Source organism: Oncorhynchus masou, chromosome 31 (genome assembly GCF_036934945.1).
Source record: "Oncorhynchus masou masou isolate Uvic2021 chromosome 31, UVic_Omas_1.1, whole genome shotgun sequence".
Classification (NCBI taxonomy): Eukaryota; Metazoa; Chordata; class Actinopteri; order Salmoniformes; family Salmonidae; genus Oncorhynchus; species Oncorhynchus masou.
The window spans coordinates 3,934,869-3,953,669 of NC_088242.1; the positions used below are offsets into that span (position 1 = coordinate 3,934,869).

The window sequence follows — 18,801 nt, forward strand, 5'->3', positions numbered from 1 at the left end:
ACCAATCACGCCGGTCATCCCTCTCCTCTCCTTGTTGGGACAGGAGGGTTCACATCTAAGAAGAGCTATGAGAGATCAGCCTGCAAAATAACGGACAATGGCTTCTAGCAGCTGCGAACCATATATTTAAGAAATATATATATGGAGGACTCAGAGTTTAAAGCCAGTGTTTTTAATGTTTTGGTTATACTGTATTTCTAGGCAAAGCCAAAAAATATATATTTTTAAAAATGATGTTTCAGTCTAAAATGTGATTTAAAATAACTGACAGGATCTGTGCTCTCAATGACTTGAGTGAAACTCTGTGCCATAAAAATACATGTAAAAAAAAATAATCTACCTTTCTGATCATACTATTTTCATTCAACTAACTTACTATTCCATGTTAACGCTTGCTTAAGCAGGCCGAGATGAGTTTTAGTGGCCTCGTTCAGACAGCCAGTGTGCGCCCAGGGGCTAAAACGCATCTCTGCCAGAGTTCACTAGGCTGAAGAGAGAGAGCGAGCCACCTTTGTCCTTGCATGCAGCCTTTCAATTCAGTTATCCAAAATGCATTCAGACATGACCCCCCCTTATAAACTCTTTGTCAACTTTTCCACTCATCATTATTCATGATTCACTCAGAACAATCATTATCATGGTCGCATCCACATTAATGTAGATGTATTTAGAAACATATTCTGTTCCTATTTACAATAAAACGTGACTCCAAAATAACACTAATTATTGACCATTAATTTATTTTGGGTACCAGATCTGAAACACGAGCTAAATGAAGAGCAGACACATCCAAAAGAATCACAAGCTTGACTTAATCATTACGTGCTAGGAATATGGGACCAAATACTAAACTCTAGACTACTTTAATACACATAAATGAATTTGCCCCAATACTTTTGGTCCCCTCAAATGTGTGTGTGTGTGTGTGTTGGGGGGGGGGGGGACTACGCACAAGAAGTGCTGTAACTCCTAAACGGTTCACCCGATATGAATGAACATACCCTACAATTACAGCTGACAGTCCACACATTAACTACACAGCCGTTGTTTCCTTTCAAATCCAGAGCGCTGGAGTACAGAGGCAAAACAACAACACCGATGTCACTGTCCCAACACTTTTGGAGCTCACTGTATTTCCGTTCGGTTTTCACTGTTCAAACATATGAATGGTTCAGGTTGAAAATAATGAAGCTTGTGTGGCAAAGTTAAGCAACGCCTTATAAAACATGGATATATTGATTGTAACATTACTGGTAAATAAATCTGTGTTTGTTTGTTAGTTTATTTGTCCATCAGAGCTATAAAGTTCAAGCACTTGATGTAATCCAGTAATTACCCCAGACACAGACAAACAGAGCAATCAACAGTCCTGATTGGGCCGATCTCAGGAAGAGCCAATCAGAGGAAATAACAGGGAGAGGTTGACAACTCCAGGAAGTGATTGTCACAGCAGTAGGTCCTGCTGGCTGGTGCTGTAAGAGGTACCTTACAGGTTGGACTGAAGGGTTCTGTCATTTACAGCAAACCCTGCTGTGAGTTACCCTTCATATGTCCTGGTCTTATTTACTCCTTCCGATGAGGGGTCCCCACAGCATTACACAGTACCCAAGCCAGCCAAATGGAGATGCAATGTCTATGTGGCTCTGCTCTCTCAGATTTCTCAACAGATTCTTGTCCACCAAAATATACCGAACACAAATATCAACGCATGAAACAGTTACAGTTCAAATAAGGAAGTCAGTGAATATAAATGAATTCATTAGGTCCTAATCTATGGATTTCACATGACTGGGAACACAGATAATCATCTGTTGGTCACAAATACCTTTAAAAAAAATAAAATAAATGGGCCTCAGGATCTCATCACGGTATCTCTGTCACGGTATCTCTTTATCTCATCGATAAAATGCAATTGTGTTCGTTGTCTGCAGCTTATGCCTTCCCATACAATAACCCCACCATGGGACAATTCTCTGGCAACAGCTCTGGTGGACATTCCTGCAGTCAGCATGACAATTGTACGCTCCCTCAAAACACCAGACGTCTGTGGCATTGTTGTTCTGTGACAAAACTGAACATTTTAGAGTGGCCTTTTACTGTCCCCCCCAGCACAAGGTGCACCTGTGAAATGATCATGCTGTTTCATCAGCTCCTTGATATGTCACACCTGTCAGGTGGATGGATTATCTTGGCAAAGGATAAAATGCTCACTAACAGGGATGTACAGCAATGTGTGCACAACATTTGAGAGAAATAAGATTTTTTTTGTGTGTGCCTATGAAACATTTCTGTGATCTTTAATTTCTGTATGGTGCACTGTATATCATCTACTGCATCTTTATGTAATACATGTATCACTAGTCACTTTAACTATGCCACTTTGTTTACATACTCATCTCACATGTATATACTGTACTCGATACCATCTACTGTATCTTGCCTATTCTGCTCTGTACCATCACTCATTCATATCTTTATGTACATATTCTTTATCCCCTTACACTTGTGTGTATAAGACAGTAGTTTTGGAATTGTTAGTTAGATTACTTGTTGGTTATTACTGCATTGTCGGAACTAGAAGCACAAGCATTTCGCTACACTCGCATTAACATCTGCTAACCATGTGTATGTGACAAATAAAATGTGATTTGATTAGACTAGAGCAGACACTGGTGGGGATTGTCTGACCTGTGACGACGAGACACTCATTCTGCAGCAGGGCTTCAGTGAAGAGGCGAGAGACGATGAGTTCAGGGTTAATCAGGAAGCGAATCTCTTCCTGAACCAGACCCGATCCGGTGACCCCTCCGCCCACAAACCGGTTGGCAAAGTCCACCTGTGGGGGGGGGGGGGACAGAAAGAAAGAAAGAAAGAAAGAAAGAGAAAGAGAGAGAGAGAGAGAGAAAGAAAGAAAGAAAGAAAGAAAGAAAAAGAGAAAGAGAGAAAGAGAGAAAGAAAGAAAGAAAGAAAGAAAGAAAGAAAGAAAGAAAGAAAGAAAGAAAGAGAGAAAGAAAGAAGAGAAAGAGAGAAAGAAAGAAAGAAAGAAAGAAAGAAAGAAAGAAAGAAAGAAAGAGAGAAAGAAAGAGAGAAAGAAAGAGAGAAAGAAAGAGTAAGTATCTAGGATAAATCATAAAGAAAGAGTACAGTATCTAGGATACATCATAGAGAGAGAGAGACAGTATCTAGGATACATCATAAGACAGCCGAGTACAGTATCTAGGATACATCATACAGCCGAGTACAGTATCTAGGATACATCATACAGCCGAGTACAGTATCTAGGATACATCATACAGCCGAGTACAGTATCTAGGATACATCATACAGCCGAGTACAGTATCTAGGATAAATCAGACAGCCGAGTACAGTATCTAGGATAAATCATACAGCCGAGTACAGTATCTAGGATACATCAGACAGCCGAGTACAGTATCTAGGATACATCATACAGAAGATGATAAAGTCCACCTCCAGAACACAACAGAGTAATGGACAGCAGAACAGAGTAATGGACAGCAGAACAGAGTAATGAACAGCAGAACAGAGTAATGGACAGCAGAACAGAGTAATGGACAGCAGAACAGAGTAATGGATAGCAGAACAGAGTAATGGCCAGCAGAACAGAGTAATGGACAGCAGAACAGAGTAATGGACAGCAGAACAGAGTAATGGACAGCAGAACAGAGTAATGGGCAGCAGAACAGAGTAATGGATAGCAGAACAGAATAATGGCCAGCAGAACAGAGTAATGGACAGCAGAACAGAGTAATGGATAGCAGAACAGAGTAATGGATAGCGGAGCAGAACAGAGTAATGGCCAGCAGAACAGAATAATGGGCAGCAGAACAGAGTAATGGACAGCAGAACAGAGTAATGGACAGCAGAACAGAGTAATGGGCAGCAGAACAGAGTAATGGGCAGCAGAACAGAATAATGGGCAGCAGAACAGAGTAATGGACAGCAGAACAGAGTAATGGACAGCAGAACAGAGTAATGGACAGCAGAACAGAGTAATGGCCAGCAGAACAGAGTAATGGACAGCAGAACAGAGTAATGGACAGCAGAACAGAGTAATGGACAGCAGAACAGAGTAATGGACAGCAGAACAGAGTAATGGACAGCAGAACAGAATAATGGCCAGCAGAACAGGCAGGCAGTCAGACTGTTGGGTGGGGGGGGAGGGGGGCAGTCAGACACAGTTTGGTGGGGGGAGGGGGGGCAGTTAGACAGTTGGGTGGTGGGGGGAGGGGGAACATAGTTAGTCAGACAGTTGGGTGGTGGGGGGGCACGTAGTCGGTTGGGTGGTGGGGGAGGCACATAGTCAGACAGTTGGGTGGTGGGGGGCACGTATTCAGACAGTTGGGTGGTGGGGGGCACGTAGTCACTGGGGGTGGGGGGCACATAGTCAGTCAGACAGTTGGGTGGTGCGGGGGGCACGTAGTCAGTTGGGTGGTGGGGGAGTCATATAGTAAGTCAGTTGGGTGGTGGGGGGGCACATAGTCAGTTGGGTGGTGGGGGAGGCACATAGTAAGTCAGTTGGGTGGTGGGGGGGCACAGTCAGTTGGGTGGTGGGGGGGCACATAGTCAGTCAGTTGGGTGGTGGGGGGGCACATAGTCAGTCAGTTGGGTGGTGGGGGAGGCACATAGTCAGTCAGTTGGGTGGTGAGGGGGGCCCAGTCAGTCAGTTGGGTGGTGAGGGGGGCCCAGTCAGTCAGTTGGGTGGTGGGAGGGGCCCAGTCAGTCAGTTGGGTGGTGAGGGGGCCCCAGTCAGTCAGTTGGGTGGTGGGAGGGGCCCAGTCAGTCAGTTGGGTGGTGGGAGGGGCCCAGTCAGTCAGTTGGGTGGTGGGAGGGGCCCAGTCAGTCAGTTCGGTGGTGGGAGGGGCCCAGTCAGTCAGTTCGGTGGTGGGAGGGGCCCAGTCAGTCAGTTCGGTGGTGGGAGGGGCCCTCGGAAGCAGCACACACAGTCCGCTGTCTTTCTTTGACAGGCTGTCAGAGAGCCCCTCCTCACCAGAGAGCCCCTCCTCACCAGAGAGCCCTTCACTCCGATGGCAGGGAGCCCAGGCCCTAGCTGAATCTGGTCATGTCACCCATCAGCTGTCAGCCCGTGGCAACCACAGCCTCCACAGGCAAACTAAAAGGTGAAAGGGACTGGGGAGAGGGGGCCGGCCTGACAGGGAGAGAGGAGAACGGACTGGGTAGAGAGCAGAGGGAGTGCAGGGCCTCGACCCCAGTCCCAGCATGCACACTCACTCCCACAGACGTGTTGTCACCCGTCTTCTTCCTCAAAAGGACCTGTTCAGTAGCAGTAAGCATCCCGAGTTAAAGCTGGGAGTGCGTGCGCGAGGTCGACTCTGTGATTGACAATCACAGCATATAAAAAGAGAAGGGAAAGGCAGGGAGGCCCCTCTAGGCTGGATGTGTGGCTCAGAATATAGAATGAAAAAACCCTGGCATGTACAGTAAGACTCCTGCTCCACCAAGATGCTTCTAGAATACTAAATCATGCCCTCTCGGCACAACACATGTGCATGTAAAATGGCTCCTGATTCCCTATTTCATCCACTACTTCTGACCAGAGGCCTATGGGCCTTTGTAAACAAAACAAAAAATAAATAAAAATAATTAGTGCACTAAATAGGGAATAGGGTGCCATTTGGGACAGAACCCCGTATACTTTAGTCAAATAGAGTTGTATGTCAAGTCTTCCGTACATCTTACCTGCAGCATGCCGTGCCCATCGTCTTCTATGGTTCCTTCACATGTTATGTGAAGCTTGGTGAGCTGATTCTGGGAGCTGGAACATAGAAAAACGAACGGCCATTTTCTTTTTTTTTTAGCTTGATCACCAATCAGGAAAAAAAAAAAAAAATCCCCTTGTTCCTATTTGGATAAAATCCATACAATTATTGGATACAATAACAAAATATATATATATATCATATTATATATTATTATCATATTATATATATATATAAATATATATATATATAAAAAAAGGACAGTAATTCCACATGAAGTGCATTACTTTTTCCAATTTGGAGGCCGATCCAAACACTTTCTTGTGTACGTCACAAGTCCAGTAGGTTCTGAAACATAAAACAAAACGCAAAAAAAATAAAAAAGTTAAAATCAAAATCATCAATGCTTTTGGTTTGAAACCAATATAAAATAAATGACATAACATTGATTTGATAATACAAAAAAACATTACTTTGCTCGATTACACTTCTAAAATAGCACAAAAGTGTTTTCAGTTTCTCCCTCTTCTTTGGGGAAGAGCCCTCAAACAACCTGAAAAGGAAGTAAGAGTTCATGTTAAGTCTCAAAGAGAGTCTTTCAAAGGCTACAGAACAGCTTAATAAATACATTTAAAATCAAGTTTAAAAATTTGTCTTGTTTCTAACAGTGTAAATAACAGTAGGGATGAACGATATATCGGTGAACATATCGGAATCGGACAATATTAGCTAAAAAATGCTAACATCAGTATTGACCTGATGTCTAGATGAACACCGATGTGAAAAAACGATGTCAAAGCTACCGTGCAGACCTATATAATGTAGGTACAGTGGGGCAAAAAAGTATTTAGTCAGCCACCAATTGTGCAAGTTCTCCCACTTAAAAAGATGAGTGAGGCCTGTAATTTTCATCATAGGTACACTTCAACTATGACAGACAAAATGAGAAAAGAAAATCCAGAAAATCACATTGTAGGATTTTTAATGAATTTATTTGCAAATTATGGTGGAAAATAAGTATTTGGTCAATAACAAAAGTTTATCTCAGTACTTTGTTATATACCCTTTGTTGGCAATGCCAGAGGTCAAACGTTTTCTGTAAGTCTTCACAAGGTTTTCACACACTGTTGCTGGTATTTTGGCCCATTCCTCCATGCAGATCTCCTCTAGAGCAGTCATGTTTTGGGGCTGTTGCTGGGCAACACAGACTTTCAACTCCCTCCAAAGATTTTCCATGGGGTTGAGATCTGGAGACTGGCTAGGCCACTCCAGGACCTTGAAATGCTTCTTACAAAGCCAGTCACAGGAGTGCTATAGGGGATATGGGTGGAGATCTTGGGATTGGGCATCAAGGGGGTTGAGGTTAGAACAGATCCCTTAAGGGAAAAACAATGGTTTATTACCCAATCACTTCGTCTTCCTGTCGGGCCATAAAATATGTAAGGATTGGAGAGAAGGAGGAGTGCCTAAATTGAAGCATATATATATGTTGAAACATGTTCTTGTCTAATGCAGCTGTATTGACACTCTGGGCAGAATAAACTTGGTTCAGCTTTCATAAATGTTAGTTGAGTGTTTTTCTACTCTGAGAATTAGAACCTAACACTGTGTCAAAACAGATACACGTCAAATAACACTATCACTATGTGCCGCATTATATAAGCGTCAAGTAACACCTTTCTATTGGAGAATGTTGTGTGTTCTGAATTTGCCGAGCGCCACCACTACTATCAGTAGCACTGTCAAAGCTGTACAAACAAACACCAGCCACGAACGATGTGTTTACACAATGTGTTTACACAATGTGTTTACACAATGTGTTTACCCGATGTGTTTACCCGATGTGTTTACCCGATGTGTTTACCCGATGTGTTTACCCGATGTGTTTACCCGATGTGTTTACCCGATGTGTTTACCCGATGTGTTTACCCGATGTGTTTACCCGATGTGTTTACCCGATGTGTTTACCCAATGTGTTTACACAATGTGTTTACACAATGTGTTTACACAATGTGTTTACAATACCGCGTTGGTAATAAAGCACTATTTGTTCAACCACAACTTCTGGGGTCGCTAGCTTTAGCTTGGTACCTAGCTAGCTTTAGCTTGGTACCTAGCTTTAGCTTGGTACACAGCTAGCTTTAGCTTGGTACACAGCTAGCTTTAGCTTGGTACACAGCTAGCTTTAGCTTGGTGCCTAGCTAGCACCAATACAACCAGCCTGAAAACAATGACCAGTAGAAACTGCAGTTATTTGCACTATTCTTAGCAATGATTTAGGAATCCTTGTGAGTAAGTATTAGCTAGGTTGCCACTTGTTGTTTGCCTATCAAAATTGAACTTCAGTTCATGAAAATAAATAGCTAGCCAGCCACTTAAACCTGTTGCCCAAAGCTAACGTTATAAGCAGCCAGCTAGCTTCATCTGGCTAGTGAGGATCGACCGGACCGGGTTATGTGTTGTGAAGTGAGCCACAATAAGAATTAGGCACAATAGTGGAATTTGCAGTTTGCCTTCAAAATAAAAGTACCTCTTTGAAAGTGATGCAGAAAGTTACAATTGGTGGAATCATGCCATATTTACACAAGATAATGTTAAACGAGGTTGGAATGTGAAGCAATGAAATGGGGGATCAGTCTGCTCAGTGACACCCACAGAACACAACTGTGAAAAGATTACGCAAATATTAGCATTGTAGCTCTCATCACGAGACTGTGACGGTGTGAAATCACCTCCCCAGTCAGCCTACTGTGTGTATTGACATTCATATTGCACTGTACAGCTTTACCTAAGGATTGGGGATCAATGAAATGGGGTCTCAGTCTACTCAACACCCAAGCTATTTTTCCCAACGTCCTCCTCAGAATTATCAGACTCCAAAACAACTATTGTTTTTCCTCGGGAATGCTACAATCCAAGTGTGCAAAACCCTTAGAGACCTACCCAGAAAGACTCACATCTGTAATCACAGCCAAAGGTGACTCTAACATGTATTGACTAAGGGGCGTGAATACTAAATGAGATTAAATTTAAAAAATAAATATTTAATCCATTTTGAATTCAGGCTGTAACAACAAAGTGTGGAATAAGTCATAAGGGGAATAAATACTTTCTGAAAGCACTGGACGGACGGACGTGTTCTAAACAAGTATGTCCATACCATCTGATTAGGTGATCTGGACCGCAGGTCACTGTTCTAAAAGGGTTCTGAAAACTGATTAGTGTACTATCTCCCCCCATCTACAGTGATGAGAACCAGGTAGCTAGAATGTAATCCGATACCACTTCCTGATTTCACAGACGGACCACTTAGACGTTACATGGTACATTATGATAGGACATAGGATTTCACCAAAATGACTGGAGTTTCATTATTTATTTTTTTCTTTCTTTCTGGGGGTGGATTATCCCTGTTAAGTAAGTAGCCTAATTATGTATCGACTGCACTACTATATTTCAGAACATCAAAGGCCAGTTGATGGTGGGCCTGAGGTGGTGGAACTAGGTGGAATGACGATGGAAAAAGCCACTGGGTGTTGGGAGTCCAGAAAGGTAGATCACACACACACATCCCAGTCCTTCTGGGCAGGCAGTGAATAATACTACTACCCTCTACTGAAATACCTTACCTGTAGGGGTCCTTTAAAGACCTACTGACAATTAGTTGGTTTCATTACTAAAATGAGAAGGATTGAAAGAGACCGAGACATGGAGAGAGAAGGTAAGAGCGAGAAGGAAAGAGAGTGAAGGAAGAGAGAGAGAGGAGGAAGAGTGAAGGAAGAGAGAGAAGGAAGAGAGAGAGAGATGGGGAGAGAAGGTCAGAGAGAGGGAAGGAAGGAAGAAAATAAAGAGAAGGGGGAGAGAAAGAGGGACAGAGAGAAGGAAAGAGGAGGAGAAGGAAAGGGGGAGAGAGAGAAAGAAAGAGGGACAGAGAGAAAGAAAGAGGGACGGAGAGAAAGAAAGAGAGTGAGAAAGAAAGAAAGAAAGAGGGAGAGAGAAAGAAAGAAAGAGGGAGAGAGAAGGAAAGAGGGAGAGAAATAAAGAGGGAGAGAGAAAGAAAGAGAAAGAAAGAGAGAGAGAGAAAGAAAGAGGGAGAGAGCACAGGCCTCAAACTTTGTCCATCCATGTGAGTTCAGTCAAGCTTGAACTTTTGATATGAATTAGAATCATCTCTCGCTCAGCTTCCCTTTCTCTCACTGCAGCCGGGCCAGGCCGGTTATGTAGAAATCAGTGGAGGCTCCTCAGAGGAGGGAGGGGAGAACCATCCTCAGTGAATTTCATAAAAATCAGTTGTACTTTTGAGATAAAATGATGCTAAATATAATCACGTCACCACATAACTGATTAAAACACTATTTTGTATGATATTACAGCACTGTTGGAGCTAGAAACCAAAGAATTTTGATTCTGTTGAAAATCGTATCTTAAAAGGAAGCAAAGGGAACAAAAAGGGGGATAAACATCCCTGAATTTGTCCAACAGAAACTCTCGTTTGCAACTGTTGGACTAATGAATGCACCCTATATCAGCTAGATGCAGGCAACTGTCTGTCACCTCAAATTTGTCTATCGACCTGTGTGTACCTACGTTGTTACTTTTATTCATAGGCGAGGTTGTAGCAACCTCATGATGGGTATAGGGAACATTAGAGAATCATGTAGTAACCTAAACCTGTCACTGTTACATTGAACTGGGTGAATATGAATGACAGTAACCTAAACCTGTCACTGTTACATTGAACTGGGTGAATATGAATGACAGTAACCTAAACCTGTCACTGTTACATTGAACTGGGTGAATATGAATGACAGTAACCTAAACCCATCACTGTTACATTGAACTGGGTGAATATGAATGACAGTAACCTAAACCTGTCACATTGAACTGGGTGAATGACAGTAACCTAAACCCATCACTGTTACATTGAACTGGGTGAATATGAATGACAGTAACCTAAACCTGTCACTGTTACATTGAACTGGGTGAATATGAATTACAGTAACCTAAACCCATCACTGTTACATTGAACTGGGTGAATATGAATTACAGTAACCTAAACCTGTCACTGTTACAATGAACTGGGTGAATATGAATGACAGTAACCTAAACCTGTCACTGTTGCATTGAACTGGGTGAATATGAATGACAGTAACCTAAACCTGTCACTGTTACATTGAACTGGGTGAATATGAATTACAGTAACCTAAACCAATCACTGTTACAATGAACTGGGTGAATGGAATATGAATGACAGTAACCTAAACCCATCACTGTTACATTGAACTGGGTGAATATGAATGACAGTAACCTAAACCAATCACTGTTACAATGAACTGGGTGAATGGAATATGAATGACAGTCATGCAATATGCTGTAATGGAAATAAGGTCATGCTAACGAAAAAAATAGTTTGTCCTCCCTCATCTAAAAATGGCACTGACCGCCACTGTTAGAAAGTCCTTCTTACATCGTTGCAACAATGGCAGTTGGCCCCAGGCCTCAGTCCCATCACAAAGTCACACTCATGTGTCCCTCCACTCCACAGCACTTACACAAAAAGGAAACGAACAGAAGACAATGAAAAAAAACAAAAAAAAACATGGCCCCCTTTCCACTTCCCCGCAACCCCAGGGCTACATTAACAAGGCCCCATGTCCCTTTTAAAAGAGGAGCAGGGACGCCAGGAGGCTATTCATCTCATGCAGTCTACTACAAAAGCTGACTGCCTACAGAGGTGCACTAGTGAGGCTATTTGAACTGAATGTCTAACCCAGCATTAAGACCAAATCTACTAAACTCCTGTGCTTTGCCTTTCTCCGGCATGCCATTTCAATCGGAGAGAGAGAGAGGAATTTCAATCAGAGAGAGAGAGAGAGAGAGAGCGAGAAATTTGATGAGAGCAAAAGGAATGACAAGGCTTAATGACGAAAGGCTTGATGCACTGAGAGGCTGAGAGCCCCTCCAGGCCCAGAGAAACTCATTCATTTAAGTCCATTCCTCATTTTTCTTTTCTGTCATTGTAGCCTAGTAGAAACAAATCTTGAGTCATGTTATTTAGCCCACAGGGCTCTCACATGGCAGCTAGCCAGCCAATGGTTGGTAAGAGCAGGTAAGAGCAGGCTTTTAGTAATAGAATTCCAATACGGTATTTTGGGGAATGGTGAAATGAATACATAATTATATAATGGCAACAATCCATCAAAGATGTTCCGTGTAGAGATGTGATGTGACGTAGCTCGGTTGCCTATTTAGAGAAAAGTGTTGCAGAGTGTAGGTCATTAAGACTGGAACTCTCATTTGTATGAAGAAACTAACAATAGAACAGCACCAAATCTACTTTACCGAGACAAACAAGAACACTTTTTTTCTATCTTTTTTAAAGAACTCCCCCTGTTAGACGACAAATGTATTTAAATGAATCCCAGATACATTTCTACTCATTGAGTTAAAAGGAGGACTGGCTGAGGGATCTAAGAAAACGTCTGTATTATTGCATCTCCCCAACGGGGAGGCCAAGGGTCCTTCCAAAATGGCACTCTCCTAAATGACCAAATCAGTGAAATCTCAATGCTCTTGTCTTGGACACAACACCATCAGTGGACGGTGTAGGCAGGGTGGACGGTGTCCTTGGGTGGTCAATAGGGGTTTTTCCCTGCCCTTATTGAGGTTGGGGGTTTATCTTCCACCAGGAATCTCCAGCAAAAGGTTCATTAAGCCTCAGCTTGTTCCCAAGTGCCACTAGACTGAACACTGGAGATTATAACAGAACATGGCCAAATCATTATCAATAGTGTTGTGATGTGGCCTAGGTTACATTGGGTATTTACCCTCTCTCTCTACGGGGGTGGGGTGGGTGGCTCTCTACAGGGGTGGGGGGGTGGGTGGCTCTCTACAGGGGTGGGGGGTGGGTGGCTCTCTGGGGTGGGTGGCTCTCTCACAGGGGTGGGGGGGGGTGGGTGGCTCTCTACAGGGGTGGGGGGGGGCTGGGTGGCTGGGTGGCTCTCTACAGGGGTGGGGGGTGGGTGGCTGGGTGGCTCTCTACAGGGGTGGGGTGGGTGGCTCTCTACAGGGGTGGGGGGGTGGGTGGCTCTCTCTACAGGGGTGGGGGGGGTGGGTGGCTCTCTACAGGGGGGTGGGGTGGGTGGCTCTCTGGGGGGTGGGTGGCAGGGGTGGGGGGGTGGGTGGCTCTCTACAGGGGGGGGGTGGGGGGTGGGTGGCTCTCTACAGGGGTGGGGGGGGGGTGGCTCTCTGGGGTGGGGCTCTCTACAGGGGTGGGGGGGGTGGGTGGCTCTCTACAGGGGTGGGGGGGGGGTGGGTGGCTCTCTACAGGGGTGGGGTGGGGGCTCTCTGGGGGTGGGTGGCTACAGGGGTGGGGTGGGGGGCTCTCTACAGGGAGGGGGGTGGGGGGGTGGCTCTCTACAGGGGTGGGGGGTGGGTGGCTCTCTACAGGGGTGGGGTGGGTGGCTCTCTACAGGGGTGGGGTGGGTGGCTCTCTACGGGGGTGGGGTGGGTGGCTCTCTACAGGGGTGGGGTGGGTGGCTCTCTACAGGGGTGGGGTGGGGGGCTCTCTACAGGGAGGGGGGGGTGGCTCTCTACAGGGGGGGGGGGGGGGTGGGTGGCTCTCTACAGGGGTGGGGGGGGGGTGGATGGCTCTCTCTACAGGGGTGGGGTGGGGGGCTCTCTACAGGGTGGGGGGGGGGCTCTCTACAGGGGTGGGGGGGGGGCTCTCTACAGGGGTGGGGGGGGTGGCTCTCTACAGGGGTGGGTGGCTCTCTACAGGGGTGGGGGGTGGATGGCTCTCTACAGGGGTGGGGTGGGGGGTGGCTCTCTACAGGGGTGGGGGGGTGGGTGGCTCTCTACAGGGGTGGGGGGGGGGGGCTCTCTACAGGGTGGGGGGGTGGCTCTCTACAGGGGTGGGGTGGGGGGCTCTCTACAGGGTGGGGGGGGTGGCTCTCTACAGGGGGTGGGGTGGGGGGCTCTCTACAGGGTGGGGGGGGGCTCTCTACAGGGTGGGGGGTCTCCCTCTCCTCCCACAGGCAACTCTACAGGGGTGGGCTAATCAGCCTTAGTTCCACTAGACTGACCAGCTCAGACAAACAGGATCTCTCCTTCACTGCTGCACGGCTACAGTCCGTCTCGGTGGTCTTTTACCAGGAACGCTTGTCCACCAACACACACACCATCGTCAGGGTTTCAGATCATTTCCAAACGCTTTTACTGTTAGCTAGCGAAGCGTCCATCTCAGACCCAAAGTAGAGGACTTCCTGGTTCTCTTTTCATTCAGGAAATCCTTATCCGACTGGCTGAATTAAATATTGAAGGGCTGTAGTTACAGCCACTATAATCCTCATGTATTTTAGTAAAAGGGCTGTAGTTACAGCCACTATAATCCTCCTGTATTTTAATAAAAGGGCTGTAGTTACAGCCACTATAATCCTCCTATGTTTTAGTAAAGGGCTGTAGCTACAGCCACTATAATGCTCCTGTATTTTAGTAAAAGGGCTGTAGCTACAGCCACTATAATCCTCCTATGTTTTAGTAAAGGGCTGTAGCTACAGCCACTATAATCCTCCTATGTTTTAGTAAAGGGCTGTAGCTACAGCCACTATAATGCTCCTGTATTTTAGTAAAGGGCTGTAGCTACAGCCACTATAATCCTCCTATGTTTTAGTAAAGGGCTGTAGCTACAGCCACTATAATCCTCATGTATTTTAGTAAAAGGGCTGTAGTTACAGCCACTATAATCCTCCAGTATTTTAGTAAAAGGGCTGTAGTTACAGCCACTATAATCCTCCAGTATTTTAGTAAAAGGGCTGTAGTTACAGCCACTATAATCCTCCAGTATTTTAGTAAAAGGGCTGTAGTTACAGCCACTATAATGCTCCTGTATTTTAGTAAAAGGGCTGTAGTTACAGCCACTATAATCCTCATGTATTTTAGTAAAAGGGCTGTAGCTACAGCCACTATAATCCTCATGTATTTTAGTAAAAGGGCTGTAGCTACAGATGGCCATCTGAGACAATGTTAATCTAATTTTCCCTTCTCCACTTAGATAATCACACTATCTGGGTCCCAAACGGTTCCCTATGCCCTTTAGGGCCCATAGGGCTCTGGTTAAACGTAGTGCACGATAAAAGGGCACTGGGGGGGGGGGGGGGGGTACCATTTGGAATGCAAAATAAAGTGTGATGCAGACAGAGATGGGGAGTGTGTACAGAGCAGCAGCTCCAGTCCTCTCCGTTCAGGAATTAGAGAGTGAGGCGCTAGTATTACATTACTTTAATCCTGTAAGGTCACCGGTGGAAGTAAAAGCTCCTCTATTAGGGAAAAAAAACCCGCACCACCACGGGCAACAACAATTCTGTTATCAGATCTTCTCCAAGGACAGACCTCGGGGGGGTTGGGTTGGAAATCGGAACAGACCTCGGGGGAGGGGGTTGAAATCGGGAAGCCTCCAACATTGACTCTGTACCGGTACCCCCTGTATATAGCCTCCGCATTGACTCTGTAACCCCTGAATATAGCCTCCACATTGACTCTGTACCGGTACCCCTGTATATAGCCTCCACATTGACTCTGTACCGGTACCCCCTGTATATAGCCTCCACATTGACTCTGTACCGGTACCCCCTGTATATAGCCTCCACATTGACTCTGTACCGTAACCCCTATATATAGCCTCCAACATTGACTCTGTAACCCCTGAATATAGCCTCCACATTGACTCTGTACCGGTACCCCCTATATATAGCCTCCACATTGACTCTGTACCGGTACCCCCTATATATAGCCTCCGCATTGACTCTGTAACCCCTGAATATAGCCTCCACATTGACTCTGTACCGGTACCCCCTATATATAGCCTCCGCATTGACTCTGTAACCCCTGAATATAGCCTCCACATTGACTCTGTACCGGTACCCCTGTATATAGCCTCCACATTGACTCTGTACCGGTACCCCCTGTATATAGCCTCCACATTGACTCTGTACCGGTACCCCCTGTATATAGCCTCCACATTGACTCTGTACCGGTACCCCTATATATAGCCTCCGCATTGACTCTGTAACCCCTGATATAGCCTCCACATTGACTCTGTACCGGTACCCCCTATATATAGCCTCCACATTGACTCTGTACCGGTACCCCTATATATAGCCTCCACATTGAAAAGGGCTGTGCTCTGTAACCCCTGAATATAGCCTCCACATTGACTCTGTACCGGTACCCCTGTATATAGCCTCCACATTGACTCTGTAACCTCTGAATATAGCCTCCACATTGACTCTGTACCGGTACCCCCTGTATATAGCCTCCACATTGACTCTGTAACCCCTGAATATAGCCTCCACCCCCTGTATATAGCCTCCACATTGACTCTGTAACCCCTGTATATAGCCTCCACATTGACTCTGTACCGGTACCCCCTGTATATAGCCTCCACATTGACTCTGTACCGGTACCCCCTATATATAGCCTCCGCATTGACTCTGTAACCCCTGAATATAGCCTCCACATTGACTCTGTACCGGTACCCCCTATATATAGCCTCCACATTGACTCTGTACCGGTACCCCCTATATATAGCCTCCGCATTGACTCTGTAACCCCTGAATATAGCCTCCAAATTGACTCTGTACCACTACCCCTGTATATAGCCTCCACATTGACTCTGTACCGGTACCCCCTGTTTTTAGTAAAGGGCTGATATAGCCTCCACATTGACTCTGTAACCCCTGAATATAGCCTCCACATTGACTCTGTACCGGTACCCCCTATATATAGCCTCCACATTGACTCTGTAACCCCTGAATATAGCCTCCACATTGACTCTGTACCGGTACCCCCTATATATAGCCTCCACATTGACTCTGTACAAGTAACCCCTATATATAGCCTCCACATTGACTCTGCACCGGTACCCCCCTGTATATAGCCTCCACATTGACTCTGTAACCCCTGAATATAGCCTCCACATTGACTCTGTACCGGTACCCCCTGTAGATAGCCTCCACATTGACTCTGTACCGGTACCCCCTATATATAGCCTCCACATTGACTCTGTACCGGTACCCCCTGTATATAGCCTCCACATTGACTCTGTACCGTAACATCCTGTATATAGCCTGTACATTTGTCAACAGTTACAGCCTCAAGGCTTCTTGGGTATGACGCTACAAGCTTGGCACACCTGTATTTAGAGTTTCTCCCATTCTTCTCTGCAGATCTTTTCAAGCTCTGTCAGGTTGGATGGGGAGCGTCGCTGCACAGCTATTTTCAGGTCTCTCCAGAGATGTTCGACTGGGTTCAAGTCCGGGCTCTGGCTGGGTCACTCAAGACATTCAGAGACTTGCCCCGAAGCCACTCCTGCATTGTCTTAGGTGTGTTCTTGGGGTCGTTGTCCTGTTGGAAGGTGAACTTTCACCTTAGTCTGAGGTCCTGAGCACTCTGGAGCAGGTTTTCGTCAAGGATCTCTTTGAACTTTGCTCCATTTATCTTTCCCTCAACCCTGACTAGTCTCCCAGTCTCTGCCGCTGAAAAACATCCCACAGCATGATGCTGCCACCACCATGCTTCACCGTAGGGATGGTGCCACCACCATGCTTCACCATAGGGATGGTGCCACCACCATGCTTCACCATAGGGATGGTACGATGAGCGATGCCTGGTTTCCTCCAGATGTTTGGCATTCAGGCCAATAACTTCAATCTTAGTTTCATCAGACCAGAGAATCTTGATTCTCATGGTCTGAGATTCCTTTAGGTGCCTTTTTAGCAAACTCCAAGCAGGCTGTCATGTGCCTTTTTACTGTGGAGTGGCTTCCGTCGACCTCATGGCTTGGTTTATGCACTCTCAACTGGGTGACCTTTATTTTTATTTTATTTTACCTTTATTTTACTAGGCAAGTCAGTTAAGAACAAATTCTTATTTTCAATGACGGCCTAGGAACAGTGGGTTAACTGCCTGTTCAGGGGCAGAACGACAGATTTGTACCTTGTCAGCTCGGGGATTCGAACTTGCAACCTTTCGGTTACTAATCCAACGCTCTAACCACTAGGTTACCCTGCCGCCTCTACACTCTAACCACTAGGCTACCCTGCCGCCCCTCCACTCTAACCACTAGGCTACCCTGCCGACAGGGGTCTACATACTTTTCAGAATGCACCGTCATGGATTATAATGAGGTTATAATGCTTGTATGAACCCTTATGTCTTATACCCTAATAAACATTTAATATCAATCATTAACTGCACTGCACTGGTCTGCAGAGCAGTGTTCAGGTAACTAATGCTTGCCTCACTGAGTCAAGACTATTGAGGGCGAGTGAACAAGGACGTAAGAGATATCATGTCTTCACCTTAGACCACCTTAAGGTGACCCTGTAGAATAACCGGACTGTCTGCTACCTCATGTATAATTTGGCTCATAATCAAAGTGCATGGGGCATTTGCCAGACATAGAGGAAGTGATGCAGTCGAGAACGCTGTGAGACCGGTGAGTTAGATCAAGATGAAGTCTGAGTGCCAGAGAGTCTGCTGTGAGGTCAAATCCCAACTGGATCCGTCACCAAACAGACCAACTGGGCAGCGTTTTGACCCTCAGAATGTTCCACTTTTGTAGGCTGAGTGCCAACTCATTTTTGTCATTGTCACCTTTTGGTGTATACCACAACAGAAGGTTCAATGAGTTAGCTTGAATAAACAACCCAAAACAACTAGTGATGATCTTGTTCATGAAGACCTTGTATTTTTGGTTGTTCAGACAATTAGACCAAATCCATATATTTTTTTTTTTACCCCTTTTTCTCCACAATTTTGTGGTATCCAATTGTTAGTAGCTACTATCTTGTCTCATCGCTACAACTCCCGTACGGGCTCTGGAGAGACGAAGGTTGAAAGTCATGCGTCCTCCGAGACACAACCCAACCAAGCAGCACTGCTTCTTAACACAATGCGCAGCCAGCCACACCATTGTGTTGGAGGAAACACTCTGCACCTGGCAACCTTGGTTAGCAACCGGATCGCCACAGGAGTCGCTGGTGCATGATGAGACAAGGATATC

General features: G+C 45.6%; 1 protein-coding gene across 2 annotated transcripts in view; it reads right to left on the bottom strand.

Annotated features, from left to right (window-relative positions):
• Positions 1-18,801, bottom strand: part of parga (poly (ADP-ribose) glycohydrolase a) — a 120,797-nt gene that overhangs the window by 38,687 nt on the left and 63,309 nt on the right. For both annotated transcript variants that reach the window (XM_064949985.1, XM_064949984.1), the window contains 4 exons: positions 6,212-6,291; positions 6,026-6,086; positions 5,719-5,794; positions 2,689-2,836 (listed from right to left, as the gene is read on the bottom strand). In XM_064949985.1, coding sequence (XP_064806057.1) covers positions 2,689-2,836; positions 5,719-5,794; positions 6,026-6,086; positions 6,212-6,291 — 365 coding nt within the window. The remainder of the gene's footprint in view (positions 1-2,688; positions 2,837-5,718; positions 5,795-6,025; positions 6,087-6,211; positions 6,292-18,801) is intronic.